This window comes from Entamoeba histolytica, genomic scaffold (genome assembly GCF_000208925.1).
Source record: "Entamoeba histolytica HM-1:IMSS scf_1104750518921 genomic scaffold, whole genome shotgun sequence".
In the NCBI taxonomy this organism is placed as follows: Eukaryota; Evosea; order Mastigamoebida; family Endamoebidae; genus Entamoeba; species Entamoeba histolytica.
The window spans coordinates 35,061-49,406 of NW_001914935.1; the positions used below are offsets into that span (position 1 = coordinate 35,061).

The following is a 14,346-nucleotide window of genomic DNA, read 5'->3' on the forward strand; positions in this document are numbered from 1 at the left end:
ATGAAAAGAGAGAGTAAATTGACTTTATTATTAATTCTAGTTATATAGTGTTAGCTCAAAGAAAAAGTTTAGTGTGAGACATGATTTTAGTTTAAAATACATGACACAATTAGGAAGGGTTAGAAAAAAGCGATAAAGAATTTCGAGGAAGAACAAATGAACTGAAAAGCAAGAAAAGAGAACTATAAAAGTAAAGGTGAAGAATATGAATGAACAAGCTTCATTTAAAGTGACTGATCCATTTCAAATAGTTTTATTAGAGAATGAACCAATTCTAGATGAAATCGAGGAAGAATTAACAATAGAAAAAGGGATAATTAAATATGAAGAAAAAGAAAGAATAATAACAAGTAAAGACGGGAGAATAATAAAACATTGTCAAAATGTATTAAATCAAATAACACAAAAATATAATTATTATATATTTAAAGTAAAAATAAAACCACAATTTAATGAAGAATTAGTAAATATTCATTTAAATTCATTAACCAGAAGTATAGGAATATACAAAGAATTAAAATTTAACAAATTAGATTTACCAGTAGAAAATGAGATATATGAATATGTTGTATATAGTTTGTATTAAATAGTTTTGTTTCTTTAGTTTATTAATTGTTATTAGCAAATCCTCAAACTAATAAAAATGAAATTGAATTATTCATAAAAACACTTATTAAAATTAACGTATTTAATGCATATTATGATTTAGTTGAATTACCTGAATTATTCAAATCTAATTTTATTGAAATTTGTAATATCCTTAAAACAAACTCTTTAACTTCAATTCCTTTTAAACTTGATATTAACTCCTCTCCTCAAATTTTTGGATTTGAACATTGTTTTAAACAATTAATTCAATTTATTGAAAATATTCAAAAAAGTCAATTTACTACTTTAAAAATTAAAGTTAAAAACCATTTGACTTTCTTTCATAAAGCATTTTATGAAGAAAAATTTACTACTTTAACCACTCAAGCAAACTGGGATATTATTAAACTTCAATATAAAATTTTGTTTAAAGAAGTTAAACCAGGTTTATTTGACTGTTTCGTTAAAGCTCCTAATAATGTTATTAAAATTGTTATTTCTCAAATTACTGAATTTTTTAATAATATCGTTTTAATTCCTGTTATTAATAACGTTAAAAAATCTGATGAAAAAGATTTACTTCTCTTCTCAAGAACTCATGACACTCCTTATAATTCACTTTATTTCATTAGTCATGGAAAAGTGAATCAAATGATTGCTGTTATTAATCTGTGTAAAGATTTTCATTCAGTTAATATGATGACTTATAAAGAGGAATTAACTAATTTTATTTTCGAAAAATATATCACTTCATTACCTCAAAACGAAGACTTGGAATTCGAAGAATTAGATATTCCAGAATTAGTTAAGTCTCCAACCAATATAATAAGTCAATCAAAAAATATCACAAGTCTTATCGACGAAAATTTAAACCAAAGAACTAATGATTCTACAAATCAATCTGGAGATTGTACTTTTGAAATTGAGAATAATCTTGAATCTCAACCACAAAATGAAATAATAAATATTCCAAATGAAAGGTATTCTCTCTCATTCCAACAAGATAATTCTATTTATCAAGAACATTATGATGAAAATACTGAGTCTAATTATTATGAAGATAATTATTTCGATCAAACAAGTTACAATGAACAACTCAATCAAGAAACCTTTTCTCATGATAATCAACAATGTGAACCTCCTCCTCTTCCACCAAAACCAAAAAGACTTCAAAAAGAAGAACATCCCATACAAGAAAGTACCAATGTTAATAGTCTTCAAGAAAAAGAAACTCAAGAGTCTTTTTATACCTTAGAAACAAATGAAAAAATAACTGATCAAACACACATTATTTCACAAGAAGAACTACAATCAATAACTTTATCTAGTCCTTGTGTTGAGGATAAACAAACTTATTATAATGTACCATCAGACTCATGTGAAAAACAAAATGAAATCAATCAACAACATCTATGTGACCAAATACCTCAACAAGAAGACTCTGAACCTTATAAAGAATATACTGTTTCACAAATACCTGAAGAAAAATATCAGGAAGAATTAATAGAAAGAAGTCAAGATAATGATCCAATTAGTGAGCACGTCAACCAAAGTAAAGTTGAGAATAATACTGATAAAATAAACCAAGAACAAGTTACTATTTCTGTTTTAGGAGATGAGTTACAAGAGATAGAAAATAATACAAATAATGTAACTAATGAACAACAACGTTATGACCATTTTATTGAACAAGAAAATGAAGATGAAATTCAGATAGTTAGACAAGTTTCAAGAAGACCAACCAGATCATCTAAAAACAGAAAACCAGCAACAAAAAAATTATTTGAACAACTGAAAGAAATGAAAATAGAAGCAATAAAAGAAGAATTAAAAGATAATGAAGAATTAAAAGAAGAATTAAAAGATAGTGAAGTTAAAGACACAACACAAGAAGAAAGTAATAAAAAAGAAATAAGTTCACTTGAGTCTAATCAAATTGATAGTAAATTAGCAGAAGAAGAGAACCAAAATAATAAAGAACCAAAGAGTACTGATCAACAAAACGAATGTCAAGTTGAAGAAAAAACTATAAAAACATCTAATGACCAATTAACAAAAAACCAAATTGATAAGAAACACTCAAATGTTAATCAAATGTTATTAGAAGATTTACAAAAGACATTACATACTACAAAAAAAGAAAATAAACCTTCTATTAATTCTACAAATTGTACAAATGAAAATACTACAAACCAATCTTTTCTTCCAATACTTCAAATTAAACTTAAAAAAACTTCTCCTATAGAAAAACAAGAATTACCAATTCAAGAAGAAGAAACAGAATTTCAAAAAATAATGAAAAAACGAAGAGAACAAAGTAATTAATAAATATATTTAAATACTTTTTTCTATTTTGTTTAAACACTCAATGAAACTTATAAGTTATATTAAATCTTGTTATTTTTATAAAAATAACAAAAAGGTTATAACTTCATTACTCTTTGACATTTGACTATGAAAGATTCATATGCATCTTTCTCTTAACAAACATCAAATATATTTTTATTTCTTTTTTTTTCTTTTTAAATAGTTATTTTTTCTAGTTTTATTTATTAATTATTATAGTTTTAAGGGTTGTTGTTTTAAACAACACAAGAAAAAAATCGAAATAGTTATGGAAATATAATATAAGATATTATAATAAATTATAATAATAATTTAATAAACAGTGAAAACAAAAGAATGTCGTCAATGGAAGTAGTGTCAATATTTTTATTATTGATATTAATACCAGAAAGTAATTGTTTACAGATAGATAGTCCGTGTATAGTTTGTCTAAAAATGATAAGAAAAGATTAGATTTGTTAAAAACTAACCAATAGACGGACATCCGAGTAGAAAATATTAAGTTTATTGAGAAAAAAGGAGTTGTTGGTTCAAAGTCTCAAATAGCGAAATTATGTTATGATGATGTTCCAGAAAAAAATAGAAATGTTTTAGCTTATTCAACTCGTACCTCTTGTTATTTTCCTATTCCTTTATTTTACCAATTTTTTCAACGAAGAGAATTTCCTCGGTGTGGTACTTGTATTAAAATTAGTGGTCCTTCTTTAAAGCCAACAATTTGTACAATAGTTGGTGCAACAGTAATGAATGTAACAACAGAAGAAGAAAGATTATCATATTTAAGGACACTATTTGTTGATGAAGAAATGTTTCAACATTTATCAGGGTTTTATAATAATTATGGAGAAGGTTCATCATTACCAGTTGTTGCACAGGTAGTTAATTGTCCATATAAAACAATTCCTTCTGCTGTAGTTAAATCAATAAAAGAAGAAGGAGATAATTATAATACAGAAGTTATTTTATTTAATACGAATGTTATTATTGATAAAATAGAACTTAGTGGGTCTTATTATTACTTAAATGCAACTTCATGTCTTTTTAATTTAATTATTCCAAAATCATTTACTTCAGGGACATTAAAATTATATGATTTTGTTGGTCATGCATTAGCACTTCCATTTAAATTAGAATTATCAACAATTCAAACTGCTTCAAGTTCATTACCAGGAAGTTTAAAAGAGAACTCATGTTATCTTCGATTAGAAACACAAATTCTTAATACTACAGAAATAGTAGATCCATATTTTTCATGGAAATTATATGTTCATAGTCAATCAAATTATAAAGAAGTAAGTCAAATAGATTTAAAGAATCCAACAATTCAATTTGATAATGAAGTATATATATCTTTAGTCTTTCCTTATCCAGTAAAAGTTAGTAAACATTATTCTTATTTATATTCCGATTATTTTATTAATAATCCTTTAGTAAAAGAACCAGAATTTAAAACTTTTTCATTTATTGATTCAATTGAAAATTCAATTGAAACAAATTGTTTAAATTCATTTGCTTTAAATAAACAAGTATTTTTTGAAGATAATTATTATAGAATTAAAAGTCAATTAAGTATGAAAGTAGCTCGTTGTTATGCTCAAATAAATAATATTGTTGTTCATTATATAACAAATAAAAAGAATTCTGTTATCACTTTTAATAATATGTTTCTTTATCCAATTAATGATTTAAATTTCACTAAATGTCCACTTGGTACTTTTCAATGTTCTTTTGAAGATGAATGTAATCCAACAAATTCAACTATTAAACCAACTAATGGAGAACCTATTAAAAATTACTCTAAGGGTTGTGTCCCTTTTTGTGGTACTTGTAAATTTGGATTTTCTTGTAACAAAGCTGCAAAGTGTGTTAAGACAATTTCTTTAAATTTAAGAAATCAATCATTTGGTACTTTTCTTTTTGTAGCATTATTGTTAATTTTTATTATTTAAATTCTTTATTTTATTTTTTTATGGTTTTGTATTTTTGGGTATTTTTTTTAATATGTTTGTTTTTATATTTTTTAATACATTGAATCTTGAATGTTCTAATTATTGTTTTTTTACTCTTTTTTTTCCAAATCTTCTTTTATTTTAAAATCATTCAAAAAAATAAAAATAAAATATGAAAGATTATTAAATTATTGATTTACAAAGTATCAAATGATGATTGAAATGGATCTCAAAATATTACTTTTCAATTTTTTTTGAACTTTCTACTATGGACCCTTCATTATCTGAACTTCTTCCACTTGAAGAATTACTTCTTTTTCTCATAAATGAAGGTATAAGGAAACTTAATTTAGTTGAACTTCTTGGACTTTCTTGTGGAGATTCTGTTTTTCTAGGAGAAATAACTGAGAAAATTCTCCTTCTTGGACTACTTCCTGTTGAATTTGAAAGTTCAGAAGATGAAGAAGATGACATAGATGAACCAGAATCATCACCATTAACTTTATTAAGAGTAGGAATTTTATAACTTTTTTTCTTTGATTTAGATTCTGTTGCTTCAATTGTACCCAATGATCCAGAATGCCCACATGATTTTGATCTTGATCTGTGAATTGGTTTATTAATTGTTTGACCATCAAATGAAACAGCACGAATTCTTCTTGGTGTATGACATTGTTTTTCTATTTTTGTTTGTGGAATCATTCTTTCCTTTTGGAAAACTAATGAAAGATTTTCAGGAGTCATTTCTTCTTCAAATGGACTTTCTTCAGTAATTAATGGAATATGTCCTTGTTCCAATTGTTTTAAAAATGCTTTATAATAGTCTAATGGAGAATTAGTATTAATTCTATTTGAATTATATCCTAACTCTTGTAATCTATCTTCTTTCTTCTTATTATGTCTTTTCTTTGGAGTTTTTAGTTGTAAATTAGGCACTTTAGGTACTTTCACTTTCTTTTTTATATCCTTTTCTGATTTTAATTTTGCATTAAACAATGGATGAGCTAATGCCTCTTGTGGAGTCAATCTATCTTCTGGTTTGTATGTTAAACATTTACTCAAAAAATCAAATAATGTAAGTCGTAATGTTGCAGGATCAACAGGAATTTTAGAAACATCTAAAATAATATTATGTAAATACACTAATTCCTTTAAACTCTTTTTCTTAAAGTAATCCTTTTCTTCAGGTAATTCTACACAATATTCTTCTTCAAATTCTTCATCATCTTTCAAAATATACTCAACAGTACCATCTAAATGGTCATATCTATTGAAATAATTTTCTGTTTTAGTTCCATTGATTAACATCTCTGCTGGAAGCATTCCAAGGAATTTAATTTGTTTTCTTAATAATCCTAATTCACTATTTGCAACAAATAATGGAATTCCAAAGAACATTTCTGCAACCATACAACCAAAAGACCACATATCTATTGCACAATTATATCTATAACCAATACATACTTCTGGTGCACGATAAAATCTTGATTGGATATATGAATATAATGAATAATTATCAAAACAACATGAACCAAGATCAATTAGTTTTAGTTTTGATGATATTCCTGTTAATAATATATTTTCTGGTTTAATGTCACAATGAATAATACATGCTTGTTTACAAACAACAAGACATTCTAATATTTGTTTATTTAAAGTTTGAATAGTTGGTAATGAAAATCCAGATTTTTTGTTTAATTTCATTAATTCATATAATGAAGATCCAAGTAATTCTGTGACAATACAAAGATGATTACAATATAAAAAATGATCTAAGATTTCTACTATTTGTTTTTTTGTATCATAAAATTTATTTAATAACAATAAAGCGGTAATTTCAAGCATTCCTTGTCTAAAATATGCTTTTTTATTTTTTAATATTTTAATAGCAACTTCTCTATCATGTTGAAGATCTTTACATTTAAATACTTGTCCAAATGTTCCTTGTCCTAATTTACTAATAACTTTATATTGTGTAATAACATTTGGATTCATTGAATATTCTTTTCCTTCAAATGATGTAGAAGTACCTAATATATCTCCAACACGTACAATTAATTCATAATTACTATTATCTAATCCATAATTATGCATTGGAGTTTTGGGTTCTGTAAGTATTAGAGTTGGAATATCAAGACAATGAAAGTTAGGACTAATATGTACATATGTTGATATTAATCGAGTGGTTTGTGCTTTAAGAATAGAAAATGGTCTTCTTGTATAAGAAAAAATTAATGCTGTTCTATCAATGGGACAAAAAGCACTGTGAATAGAAGCAAGAGCCATTGGTACAGATAGTTTTTACAGTTTATTATTTTCTCCTTTTTTCGTTTATTTTTAGAAAGTATTAGTTTTATTCTCCCTTTTTATTGCCTTTTCTTTGGTTTCTTCTCAATGGTTTTACAATTTGACTGCCGTTAAAACAAAAATAAACTTAGAAGTACTCAAAAGAAATCAACCAAAAGAATGACACCATTCTAAAATGAGAATTGATGATGTAATAACTTTATTTTTTTATTTTTCTTTGATGTGACTCATGAAAAAAAAATATTTTTCTACGAGTTGATTGTTTCACCATCAAAATTTATAGAACAATAAAATCAAACTATGTGATAAAGTTATTGAAATTAATTGAGGAGTATATTTCAAATATTTTAAATAGACCTAGTTATGAGCGGAAACAAGTCAGAGTTGAAGAAAATAAAATTGATGCGAGTGAACAACATTCTCTCATATATCAAAACTCAATAATTTTTTGTGTTATTTATTGATGAGATGAAATAGTTACGAATTTCCTCAATTCGTTTAGTTCTAATTTCTAAATTGATGAAATTTGGTACTTAAAACTTTTTTGATGTCATCAGAAACGATAAATTTTAACCTTGGTTAGTTCTCAAAAGTATTGAGTTTTACTTTTAAGTCTTATAATTTTCTAATACATTAGTTTCTTTCTTTTTGGTGTAATTACAAAAAGAAGAATGGGAGTTGTTTTGAAGCATATACACTAAGTTAAATTTAGAACTCACAAAAACAAGACAAAAACAATATCTATCTACTTGAGAAGATTAAAAAGAACTAACAAACAAATAAATAAATAAATAAAATAATAACAAAGTGTTATTAGACTCTCATTAACAAACAATCTTGAATTTTTATGTATATAGTTTTAGGAACAGAAAATCTTCTTTTAAAAAAGAGTTAATAAATAATGGATTAATGGTTATTACATTTTAAATAATCAATTTTCTCATTACAAATATATATTAATGTTGAATAAAGTGATTAAGTAATGACAGTCTAATAATGATTTTTTTTAATTAATAAATATCCTTTAAAATGATAAGACTAAAAACAATTCAAAATTTCATATTAAATTTAATAAACAAAAAGGTTCTATAATGATTTAATCCACAAAAGATATATCAATAAATTTTTGGTATTTTGTTTTCTCAACGTAGTTTGATTCAATAAATAAATATAGAAATTGAAGCATTAATACAAGAACTATTAAAATAATAAAATAAAAAATAAATAAAAAAAATAAAAAAAGAGAAAAACTAAAAATGAATCTTAAAATTACTAATGGAAAAACAACGAATATATAACCTTTCACTTCTTGTTCTTGGAGTTGTTGTTGTTCTTGCTTCAACAGCATTAATCTTTTTAACAATATTTGGTCCAATAAGAAAAATGCCAAATACTAATAAATTGAATAGTTCAGATTTAAAATTCTATAGTAAAACAGTCTTTATGTTAATAATGATTTCTCTTGCTGTTCTCTTTATGGTAGCAGGTGGAATGATGATTGCTACTTCTTTTGTTCAAAAAGATTGGATGTGTTTGCTTTCATACATTGTAATTGGTTTAGGTGTTATGTGTGCTTTCTCCTTCGGTGTCTACTTTGCTGTTACTTATGGTTCTTTTGTTAAAACAACAAATACCTCTTTAAAAACATTAGCCCATTGGGAAGATATTGTTTGTTCTTCTTTTCTTTTATTTCCTTTTTTTTATTTCTAACTATTCTTTAGTTTGATTGTTGTGGTTGGAATGAATATCGTTCAATGCCTCCTTGTGCTTCTGCTAGTGGCTCTACTTCTAGAATTACTTGTAAAACTGTCACACAACCTATTGCAGGTGCTTCTCTTCAAAATCTTATTGTTGGGTTCTCTTTCTTCCTTCTTCTTGTTGTTGGTATTATCTTCATTTATTTAATCGGTGGTTCTTTAAATTCAAATGCTGGTTATAACAAACTCGACCAATAAATCAGTTTTTCATTATTTATTTTTTGTTTTTCTTCTTTTTAAATAACATATTCCTCTTCTTTATTTAAGTTTTTTGTTTTTTATTTGCATTATTATTACTAAAAATAGATTTATAAATTTTTTTTTTGATTAAACATCATTCCATCTAATATTTATAGCAATTCATTGATCTGTTTTTTATTATTCGACCAATGAGTAAACTACACTTAGAAATTATGTTTGATAATCTCTTTAAAGCAATTGAGTGTGCAAGAACTTTAAGTCAAGAACAAGAACGTCGAAACAGTAAATATCGAGATTATTACATTAACAAGATAAATGAAAAAATTGAAAATGTAAATCAATGTATTAATTCGTTAAAATACAGTACTAAACAAATAGACAGTTATAGTGGATGGAATAAGTTCTGTAATAATATTTATGATTCTTTAAAAGAAATATTAAAAAAAAAATTCTTAGAATTAGTTGAAGGAAACCATGATTTTATAATTAGTTTTAGTAAAGAGAAAATAGTCACATCTTCTATAAACGAAGGAACGTACAACAAAGTAAAGGATGTGTTAAATCTCTGTCTTGTTTTTAGTACTTCAAATTCTTTTAATAGAGAATTTAAGTTAGAAAAAACTGCACCAGTGTCATATTCTACATATCGTAATGAACAACAAAAAAAGGATCAGATTATTCAAAATTGGAATAGAGCAGTACAAATCTCTAATGAAATAAAAAAAGAAGTAGATAAAGACACACACAAACAAGAAGGTTCAGGAATACCCTCATTTTTTAATGGCTTATTAGGTAAATCTACTTCTAAGAAGGGATCACCAGAAGAATTATCCAAAGAGATTAATGAACAGTTAGAAAGAATGTTTGAACAATATGGCAATTTAATTGATAAAATAACATCTGATTACAAAGAATATAATAAAGACATAGATAATACTCATGATGAATCAAAACAACAAGAAATCCAATGGAGAAATGAATTAGATAATGTCAAAAGAAGGTTAGCAGCAGAAGAAAGACTTAAAAAAGAATCAGAAATAGAAGGATTTAAAAAAGCTATGAAAGAATTAAAAAAAGAGAATGGAGAATTAAAAAAAGAGAATGAAACTATCAGACAAGAAATTAATGAATATAGAATATATGTACCAACATTTATTTGTAACTGTTTTAAAGAAATAATGAATTCTCATGGAATTGAATATAATGTAAATCCTCAAAGTCAAACAGAGAATATTACTATGTATGTCGACCCATCTGAATTTGAAAAAGAAATATTTACTGTTGAGTTGCCGAGAATAGTTGTAAAGAATAATGTAAACATCACTATTGAAAAAGAGAATTATGATGTATCTCCAAAGGAAGAAAACGAAATAACCCTCATTGAGAGAGGGTCTGAAATAAATGGTACTTATCTTAATAGGATTATTATAATCAAAAAACAAAAAATCACTCAAGAAAACATAGATGTTTCTCTTACATCAAAGCATATAGAACAAGGATATTATAAGTATCCATATACATCACCTGATGGACAGGTTAAACTTCAATTTATATTGCCAGTAGACAAAGACATTAAAGATGGTACTAAATTCTTATTTAAATCAGAAGGTTATGCTCTTTGTATCACTGTCTATCTACAAGACAATACATCTAACTTGAAAGAATCAGGAGATAATGACTCTGAAAATACTAAAGATGTTAATGGTAGTGATTACCAAGTAACAGAAATAAATGGTTCTGAACAACTGAAACAACCAGGTGATACGAGTGATTTTAGTACAAATAAGGTTCAAAGTGAAAATTCAAATAGTTTAGAGTCTAGTCAAACTGACGATAACACCAACCCTCCTTCTGAACCAACTCACACTCCAAGCATGTCTATGGATGAGTCTCCAAATGAGAAAACAACATCATTTACAAACATGGAAGAAGAAAGTGTTATAAACCACGAAAAATGGGATTCCCAATTATTTTGAATTAAAGATATATTAAACAAAAATAATTTAATTCATTTAGTAATTTACTGTTTAGTCATTATTAATACATATTCAAACAATACATTGGAATATAAAATAAATTATATTTATATATAATTGATACTGTTCATTCATTAGGTCATTGGGATGATGATATTATTGAGAATGACTCTTCTTATGATGAAGTTGAAGATACTTTTATTGATAATGGTATGAAATCTTGTGTCACTGAAGTAACAACTTGTCTCAGTCAGAGTCATTCACAATGGAATATTATTCAACCACCAAAACAATTTAATACAAATCCACTCCAATGTGTAGAACATCAAAAAACACTTGATTACCCAACACTAGAACAATGTGTTCAATCAGTGATTCTTAATTCTAACACAAAAACTATTTCATTTGAAACAATATACAACCAAACACTTCTTCAATTATCATCTAAATTACATCCAGAAGCTACTATTCATTATGTTTTTGTAGTGACATTGATATTAGCAAATAAGAAACAGTATCATCTCTTAAACCCATCAATAAATCAATTATCAGTGAAAATCATTGACTAATTCATTCATTTAGAATTTATGATAGAAGGGATTTAACATTATTTGTGCAATTTCAAAAAGGAATTGATATTTTAAAACGAAAAAAAACAGTTTAGTATTTTTAGACATCAATTACAAATAAAGATTTTGACTTTTTCATTTTTGAAAAGGACATTTTTGAGCTGTTGGCATGTTGTAGAAATGACTCGAAGTTCTTCTATAATTAAACAAGTCATTCAACAGTTAAAAAAAGTCCAGATTTATTTCAAGTTCATTTTGACAGGACATTCAATCTTGTTGTAAATCGTCATGTTTTTATTTCAAGAAAGCATTGAACTAACTTTATTGGTCAAGTCAAGCAAGGTATTGTTTATCTCAAAGACTATCTGTTCTCTGTAGTACTTCATTAGTCCGTCCATGAGAACCATCAAAATTGAAAACCCTAACCGAACCCTAGAAATTTTCTAAAAATAAGAAATAAGAATAATCCCGAAAGGACATAACCAAAGAATGTAAGAAATGAAGAAAATGAAGAGGAATGATTAAGTTAAATTCATTCACAAAGAAAAGGAATGAACAACAGAATTTTTTTGAAGAAGAAACCCTCCAGGAATATTTAAAGAGAATAAGAAACTAAAAAAGTTCAAAGAAGAAAATGGCAAAGAGATTTTTCTTTACATCGGAAAGTGTTTCTGGAGGACATCCAGATAAAATGTGTGATCAAATCTCCGATGCTATTCTTGATGCATGCCTTGCACAAGATCCAAAATCACATGTTGCATGTGAAACAGCAACAAAAACAGGACTTATTTTAGTTCTTGGAGAAATTACTACTAATGCAGTTATTGATATTCCAAAGATTGTAAGAGGAGTTGTTAAATCTATTGGATATGATGATACAAATAAAGGATTTGATTATCAAACATGTTCAGTTCTTTCATGTGTTGAACAACAAAGTCAAGATATTGCTAAAGGAGTTCATGTTGAAAAGAAAGAAGAAGATATTGGAGCAGGAGATCAAGGAATTATGTTTGGATATGCTACTGATGAAAGTAAAGAAATGATGCCATTAACACATGTTTTAAGTACAAAATTAATTTTAAGACTTCAAGAATGTAGAGAAAAAGGAATTTTACCATGGCTTAGACCCGATTCGAAATCACAAGTTACATTAGAATATGAAGAAGTTGAAGGACATTTAAAACCAATTAGAGTTCATACTATTGTTATTTCAACACAACATGCAGACAATGTAAGTAATGAAGAAATTGCAAAAGGATTAGAAGAAGAAGTTACACAAAAAGTTATTCCAAAAGAACTTATGGATGATAAAATGTTAAGATATTATAATCCAAGTGGAAGATTTGTTATTGGAGGACCAATGGGAGATGCAGGATTAACAGGAAGAAAGATTATTGTAGATACATATGGAGGATGGGGAGCACATGGAGGAGGAGCATTCTCAGGAAAAGATTCAAGCAAAGTTGATAGATCAGGAGCATATTGTGCAAGATGGATTGCTAAGAGTTTAGTTCATGCAGGACTTTGTCATAGAGTTCTTGTTCAATTAAGTTATGCTATTGGTGTTTCACATCCATTAAGTATTAATGTAAATACATATGGAACTGGAATTTGTGATGAATCAATATTGGTTGATATTGTTAATAAGAACTTTGATATGAGACCAGGAATGATTATTAAAGAATTAGGATTAACAAGACCAATTTTCCAAAAGACAGCAGTTGGAGGACATTTTGGAAGAAATGATCCAGATTTCAAATGGGAATTTCCAAAGGAATTAGAAATTCCAGCTGAACTTAAACCAAAATTGTTGAAGAATGAACCATAAATTGAATACTTTTTAATCCATATTTTTGATTATTTCAACAAATAAATTGAATTTTACTTTCTTAACCATTAATTTAAATTATTCTAAATCATCAAACAACTTTTATTTTATTGCTACATAATCTTTTTAATACTTCTTAATTGTGTTAAATTGGTTTAAATAAGGAAAAATTTTTCTATAATTCTTTTTGAACAATCAGTGTTTGTTTGTCAATTCTTTCATAACTAATAAGTCTCAAATCAATTCTTTGCTATTCCAATACAATACTAATTCATTGAAAAGAGAGATGCAAAGTGATGTTGTGAAAATACCATCTTAATAATTACAAAAAGAATAAAAAGAATAAAAGGAACTTAAAACTATAGTTTTACTATAGTCAGTCAAAATAAATGGAACAGAGTCTAGAAGATAAGAAAAAAGGAAAATCAACTAAAGTAGGAGATGAAACAAGTCGTATTCGAATGAAGAAAACATTACACAAACATCTCACAGACCTTATGAATGCTATGGGAAAGAAGATGACATTAAATGAATTAGTGGAAATATTATATGATGATTTTATTAAACATGGAGACACTAATAAACGATGGACATTAAATAAACCAACTCAATCATCAAATGTAAGTGCATTAGGAAAAGAATTTTATTTATCAGAACAATACTACAAATTACTGTTTGAAGGATTATATTAATTATTGATGTTTTTAATTGAATTAACATGGCATTTTCAACGATTTAATTTCTTCAACTCGTCTAATTGGTGTAATAGCGTTGGCACCATTTCGTCTCCAACTGGGACTTTTTCTTGAAGAAATTGGAGAGCTG

The 14,346-nt window shown here is 26.2% G+C and overlaps 8 protein-coding genes across 8 annotated transcripts in view; 7 read left to right on the forward strand and 1 right to left on the reverse strand.

Moving 5' to 3' along the window:
• Positions 1-205: 205 nt before the first annotated feature.
• EHI_174190 (uncharacterized protein) lies at positions 206-2,913 on the forward strand (the record flags this gene model as incomplete). The annotated part of the gene is made up of 2 exons (XM_647408.1): positions 206-575; positions 623-2,913. The coding sequence occupies 2 exons, from the start codon at positions 206-208 to the stop codon at positions 2,911-2,913; spliced, it is 2,661 nt and encodes an 886-aa protein (XP_652500.1).
• A 357-nt stretch (positions 2,914-3,270) lies between these two features.
• On the forward strand, positions 3,271-4,883 carry EHI_174200 (uncharacterized protein; the record flags this gene model as incomplete). Its single annotated transcript, XM_647409.2, has 2 exons — positions 3,271-3,357; positions 3,411-4,883. 2 exons carry the CDS (start codon positions 3,271-3,273, stop codon positions 4,881-4,883), a joined length of 1,560 nt encoding a protein of 519 aa, XP_652501.2.
• Positions 4,884-5,120: 237 nt separating this feature from the next.
• Positions 5,121-7,169, reverse strand: EHI_174210 (serine/threonine-protein kinase, putative; the record flags this gene model as incomplete). The annotated part of the gene is made up of 1 exon (XM_647410.2): positions 5,121-7,169. The coding sequence occupies one exon, from the start codon at positions 7,167-7,169 to the stop codon at positions 5,121-5,123; it is 2,049 nt and encodes a 682-aa protein (XP_652502.2).
• A 1,296-nt stretch (positions 7,170-8,465) lies between these two features.
• Positions 8,466-9,164, forward strand: EHI_174220 (uncharacterized protein; the record flags this gene model as incomplete). Its single annotated transcript, XM_647411.2, has 2 exons — positions 8,466-8,858; positions 8,912-9,164. 2 exons carry the CDS (start codon positions 8,466-8,468, stop codon positions 9,143-9,145), a joined length of 627 nt encoding a protein of 208 aa, XP_652503.1. The 3' UTR covers positions 9,146-9,164.
• Positions 9,165-9,360: 196 nt separating this feature from the next.
• On the forward strand, positions 9,361-11,124 carry EHI_174230 (uncharacterized protein; the record flags this gene model as incomplete). Its single annotated transcript, XM_647412.2, has 1 exon — positions 9,361-11,124. The coding sequence occupies one exon, from the start codon at positions 9,361-9,363 to the stop codon at positions 11,122-11,124; it is 1,764 nt and encodes a 587-aa protein (XP_652504.2).
• Positions 11,125-11,336: 212 nt separating this feature from the next.
• On the forward strand, positions 11,337-11,693 carry EHI_174240 (uncharacterized protein; the record flags this gene model as incomplete). Its single annotated transcript, XM_647413.1, has 1 exon — positions 11,337-11,693. The coding sequence occupies one exon, from the start codon at positions 11,337-11,339 to the stop codon at positions 11,691-11,693; it is 357 nt and encodes a 118-aa protein (XP_652505.1).
• Positions 11,694-12,327: 634 nt separating this feature from the next.
• Positions 12,328-13,521, forward strand: EHI_174250 (S-adenosylmethionine synthetase, putative; the record flags this gene model as incomplete). Its single annotated transcript, XM_647762.1, has 1 exon — positions 12,328-13,521. One exon carries the CDS (start codon positions 12,328-12,330, stop codon positions 13,519-13,521), a length of 1,194 nt encoding a protein of 397 aa, XP_652854.1.
• A 389-nt stretch (positions 13,522-13,910) lies between these two features.
• EHI_174260 (uncharacterized protein) overlaps positions 13,911-14,346 on the forward strand; it is a gene marked incomplete at both ends in the record, with an annotated part of 1,005 nt that continues 569 nt past the window's right edge. The window contains one exon of the mRNA XM_001913694.1: positions 13,911-14,145. Within this exon, the coding sequence (XP_001913729.1) occupies positions 13,911-14,145 (235 nt within the window). The remainder of the gene's footprint in view (positions 14,146-14,346) is intronic.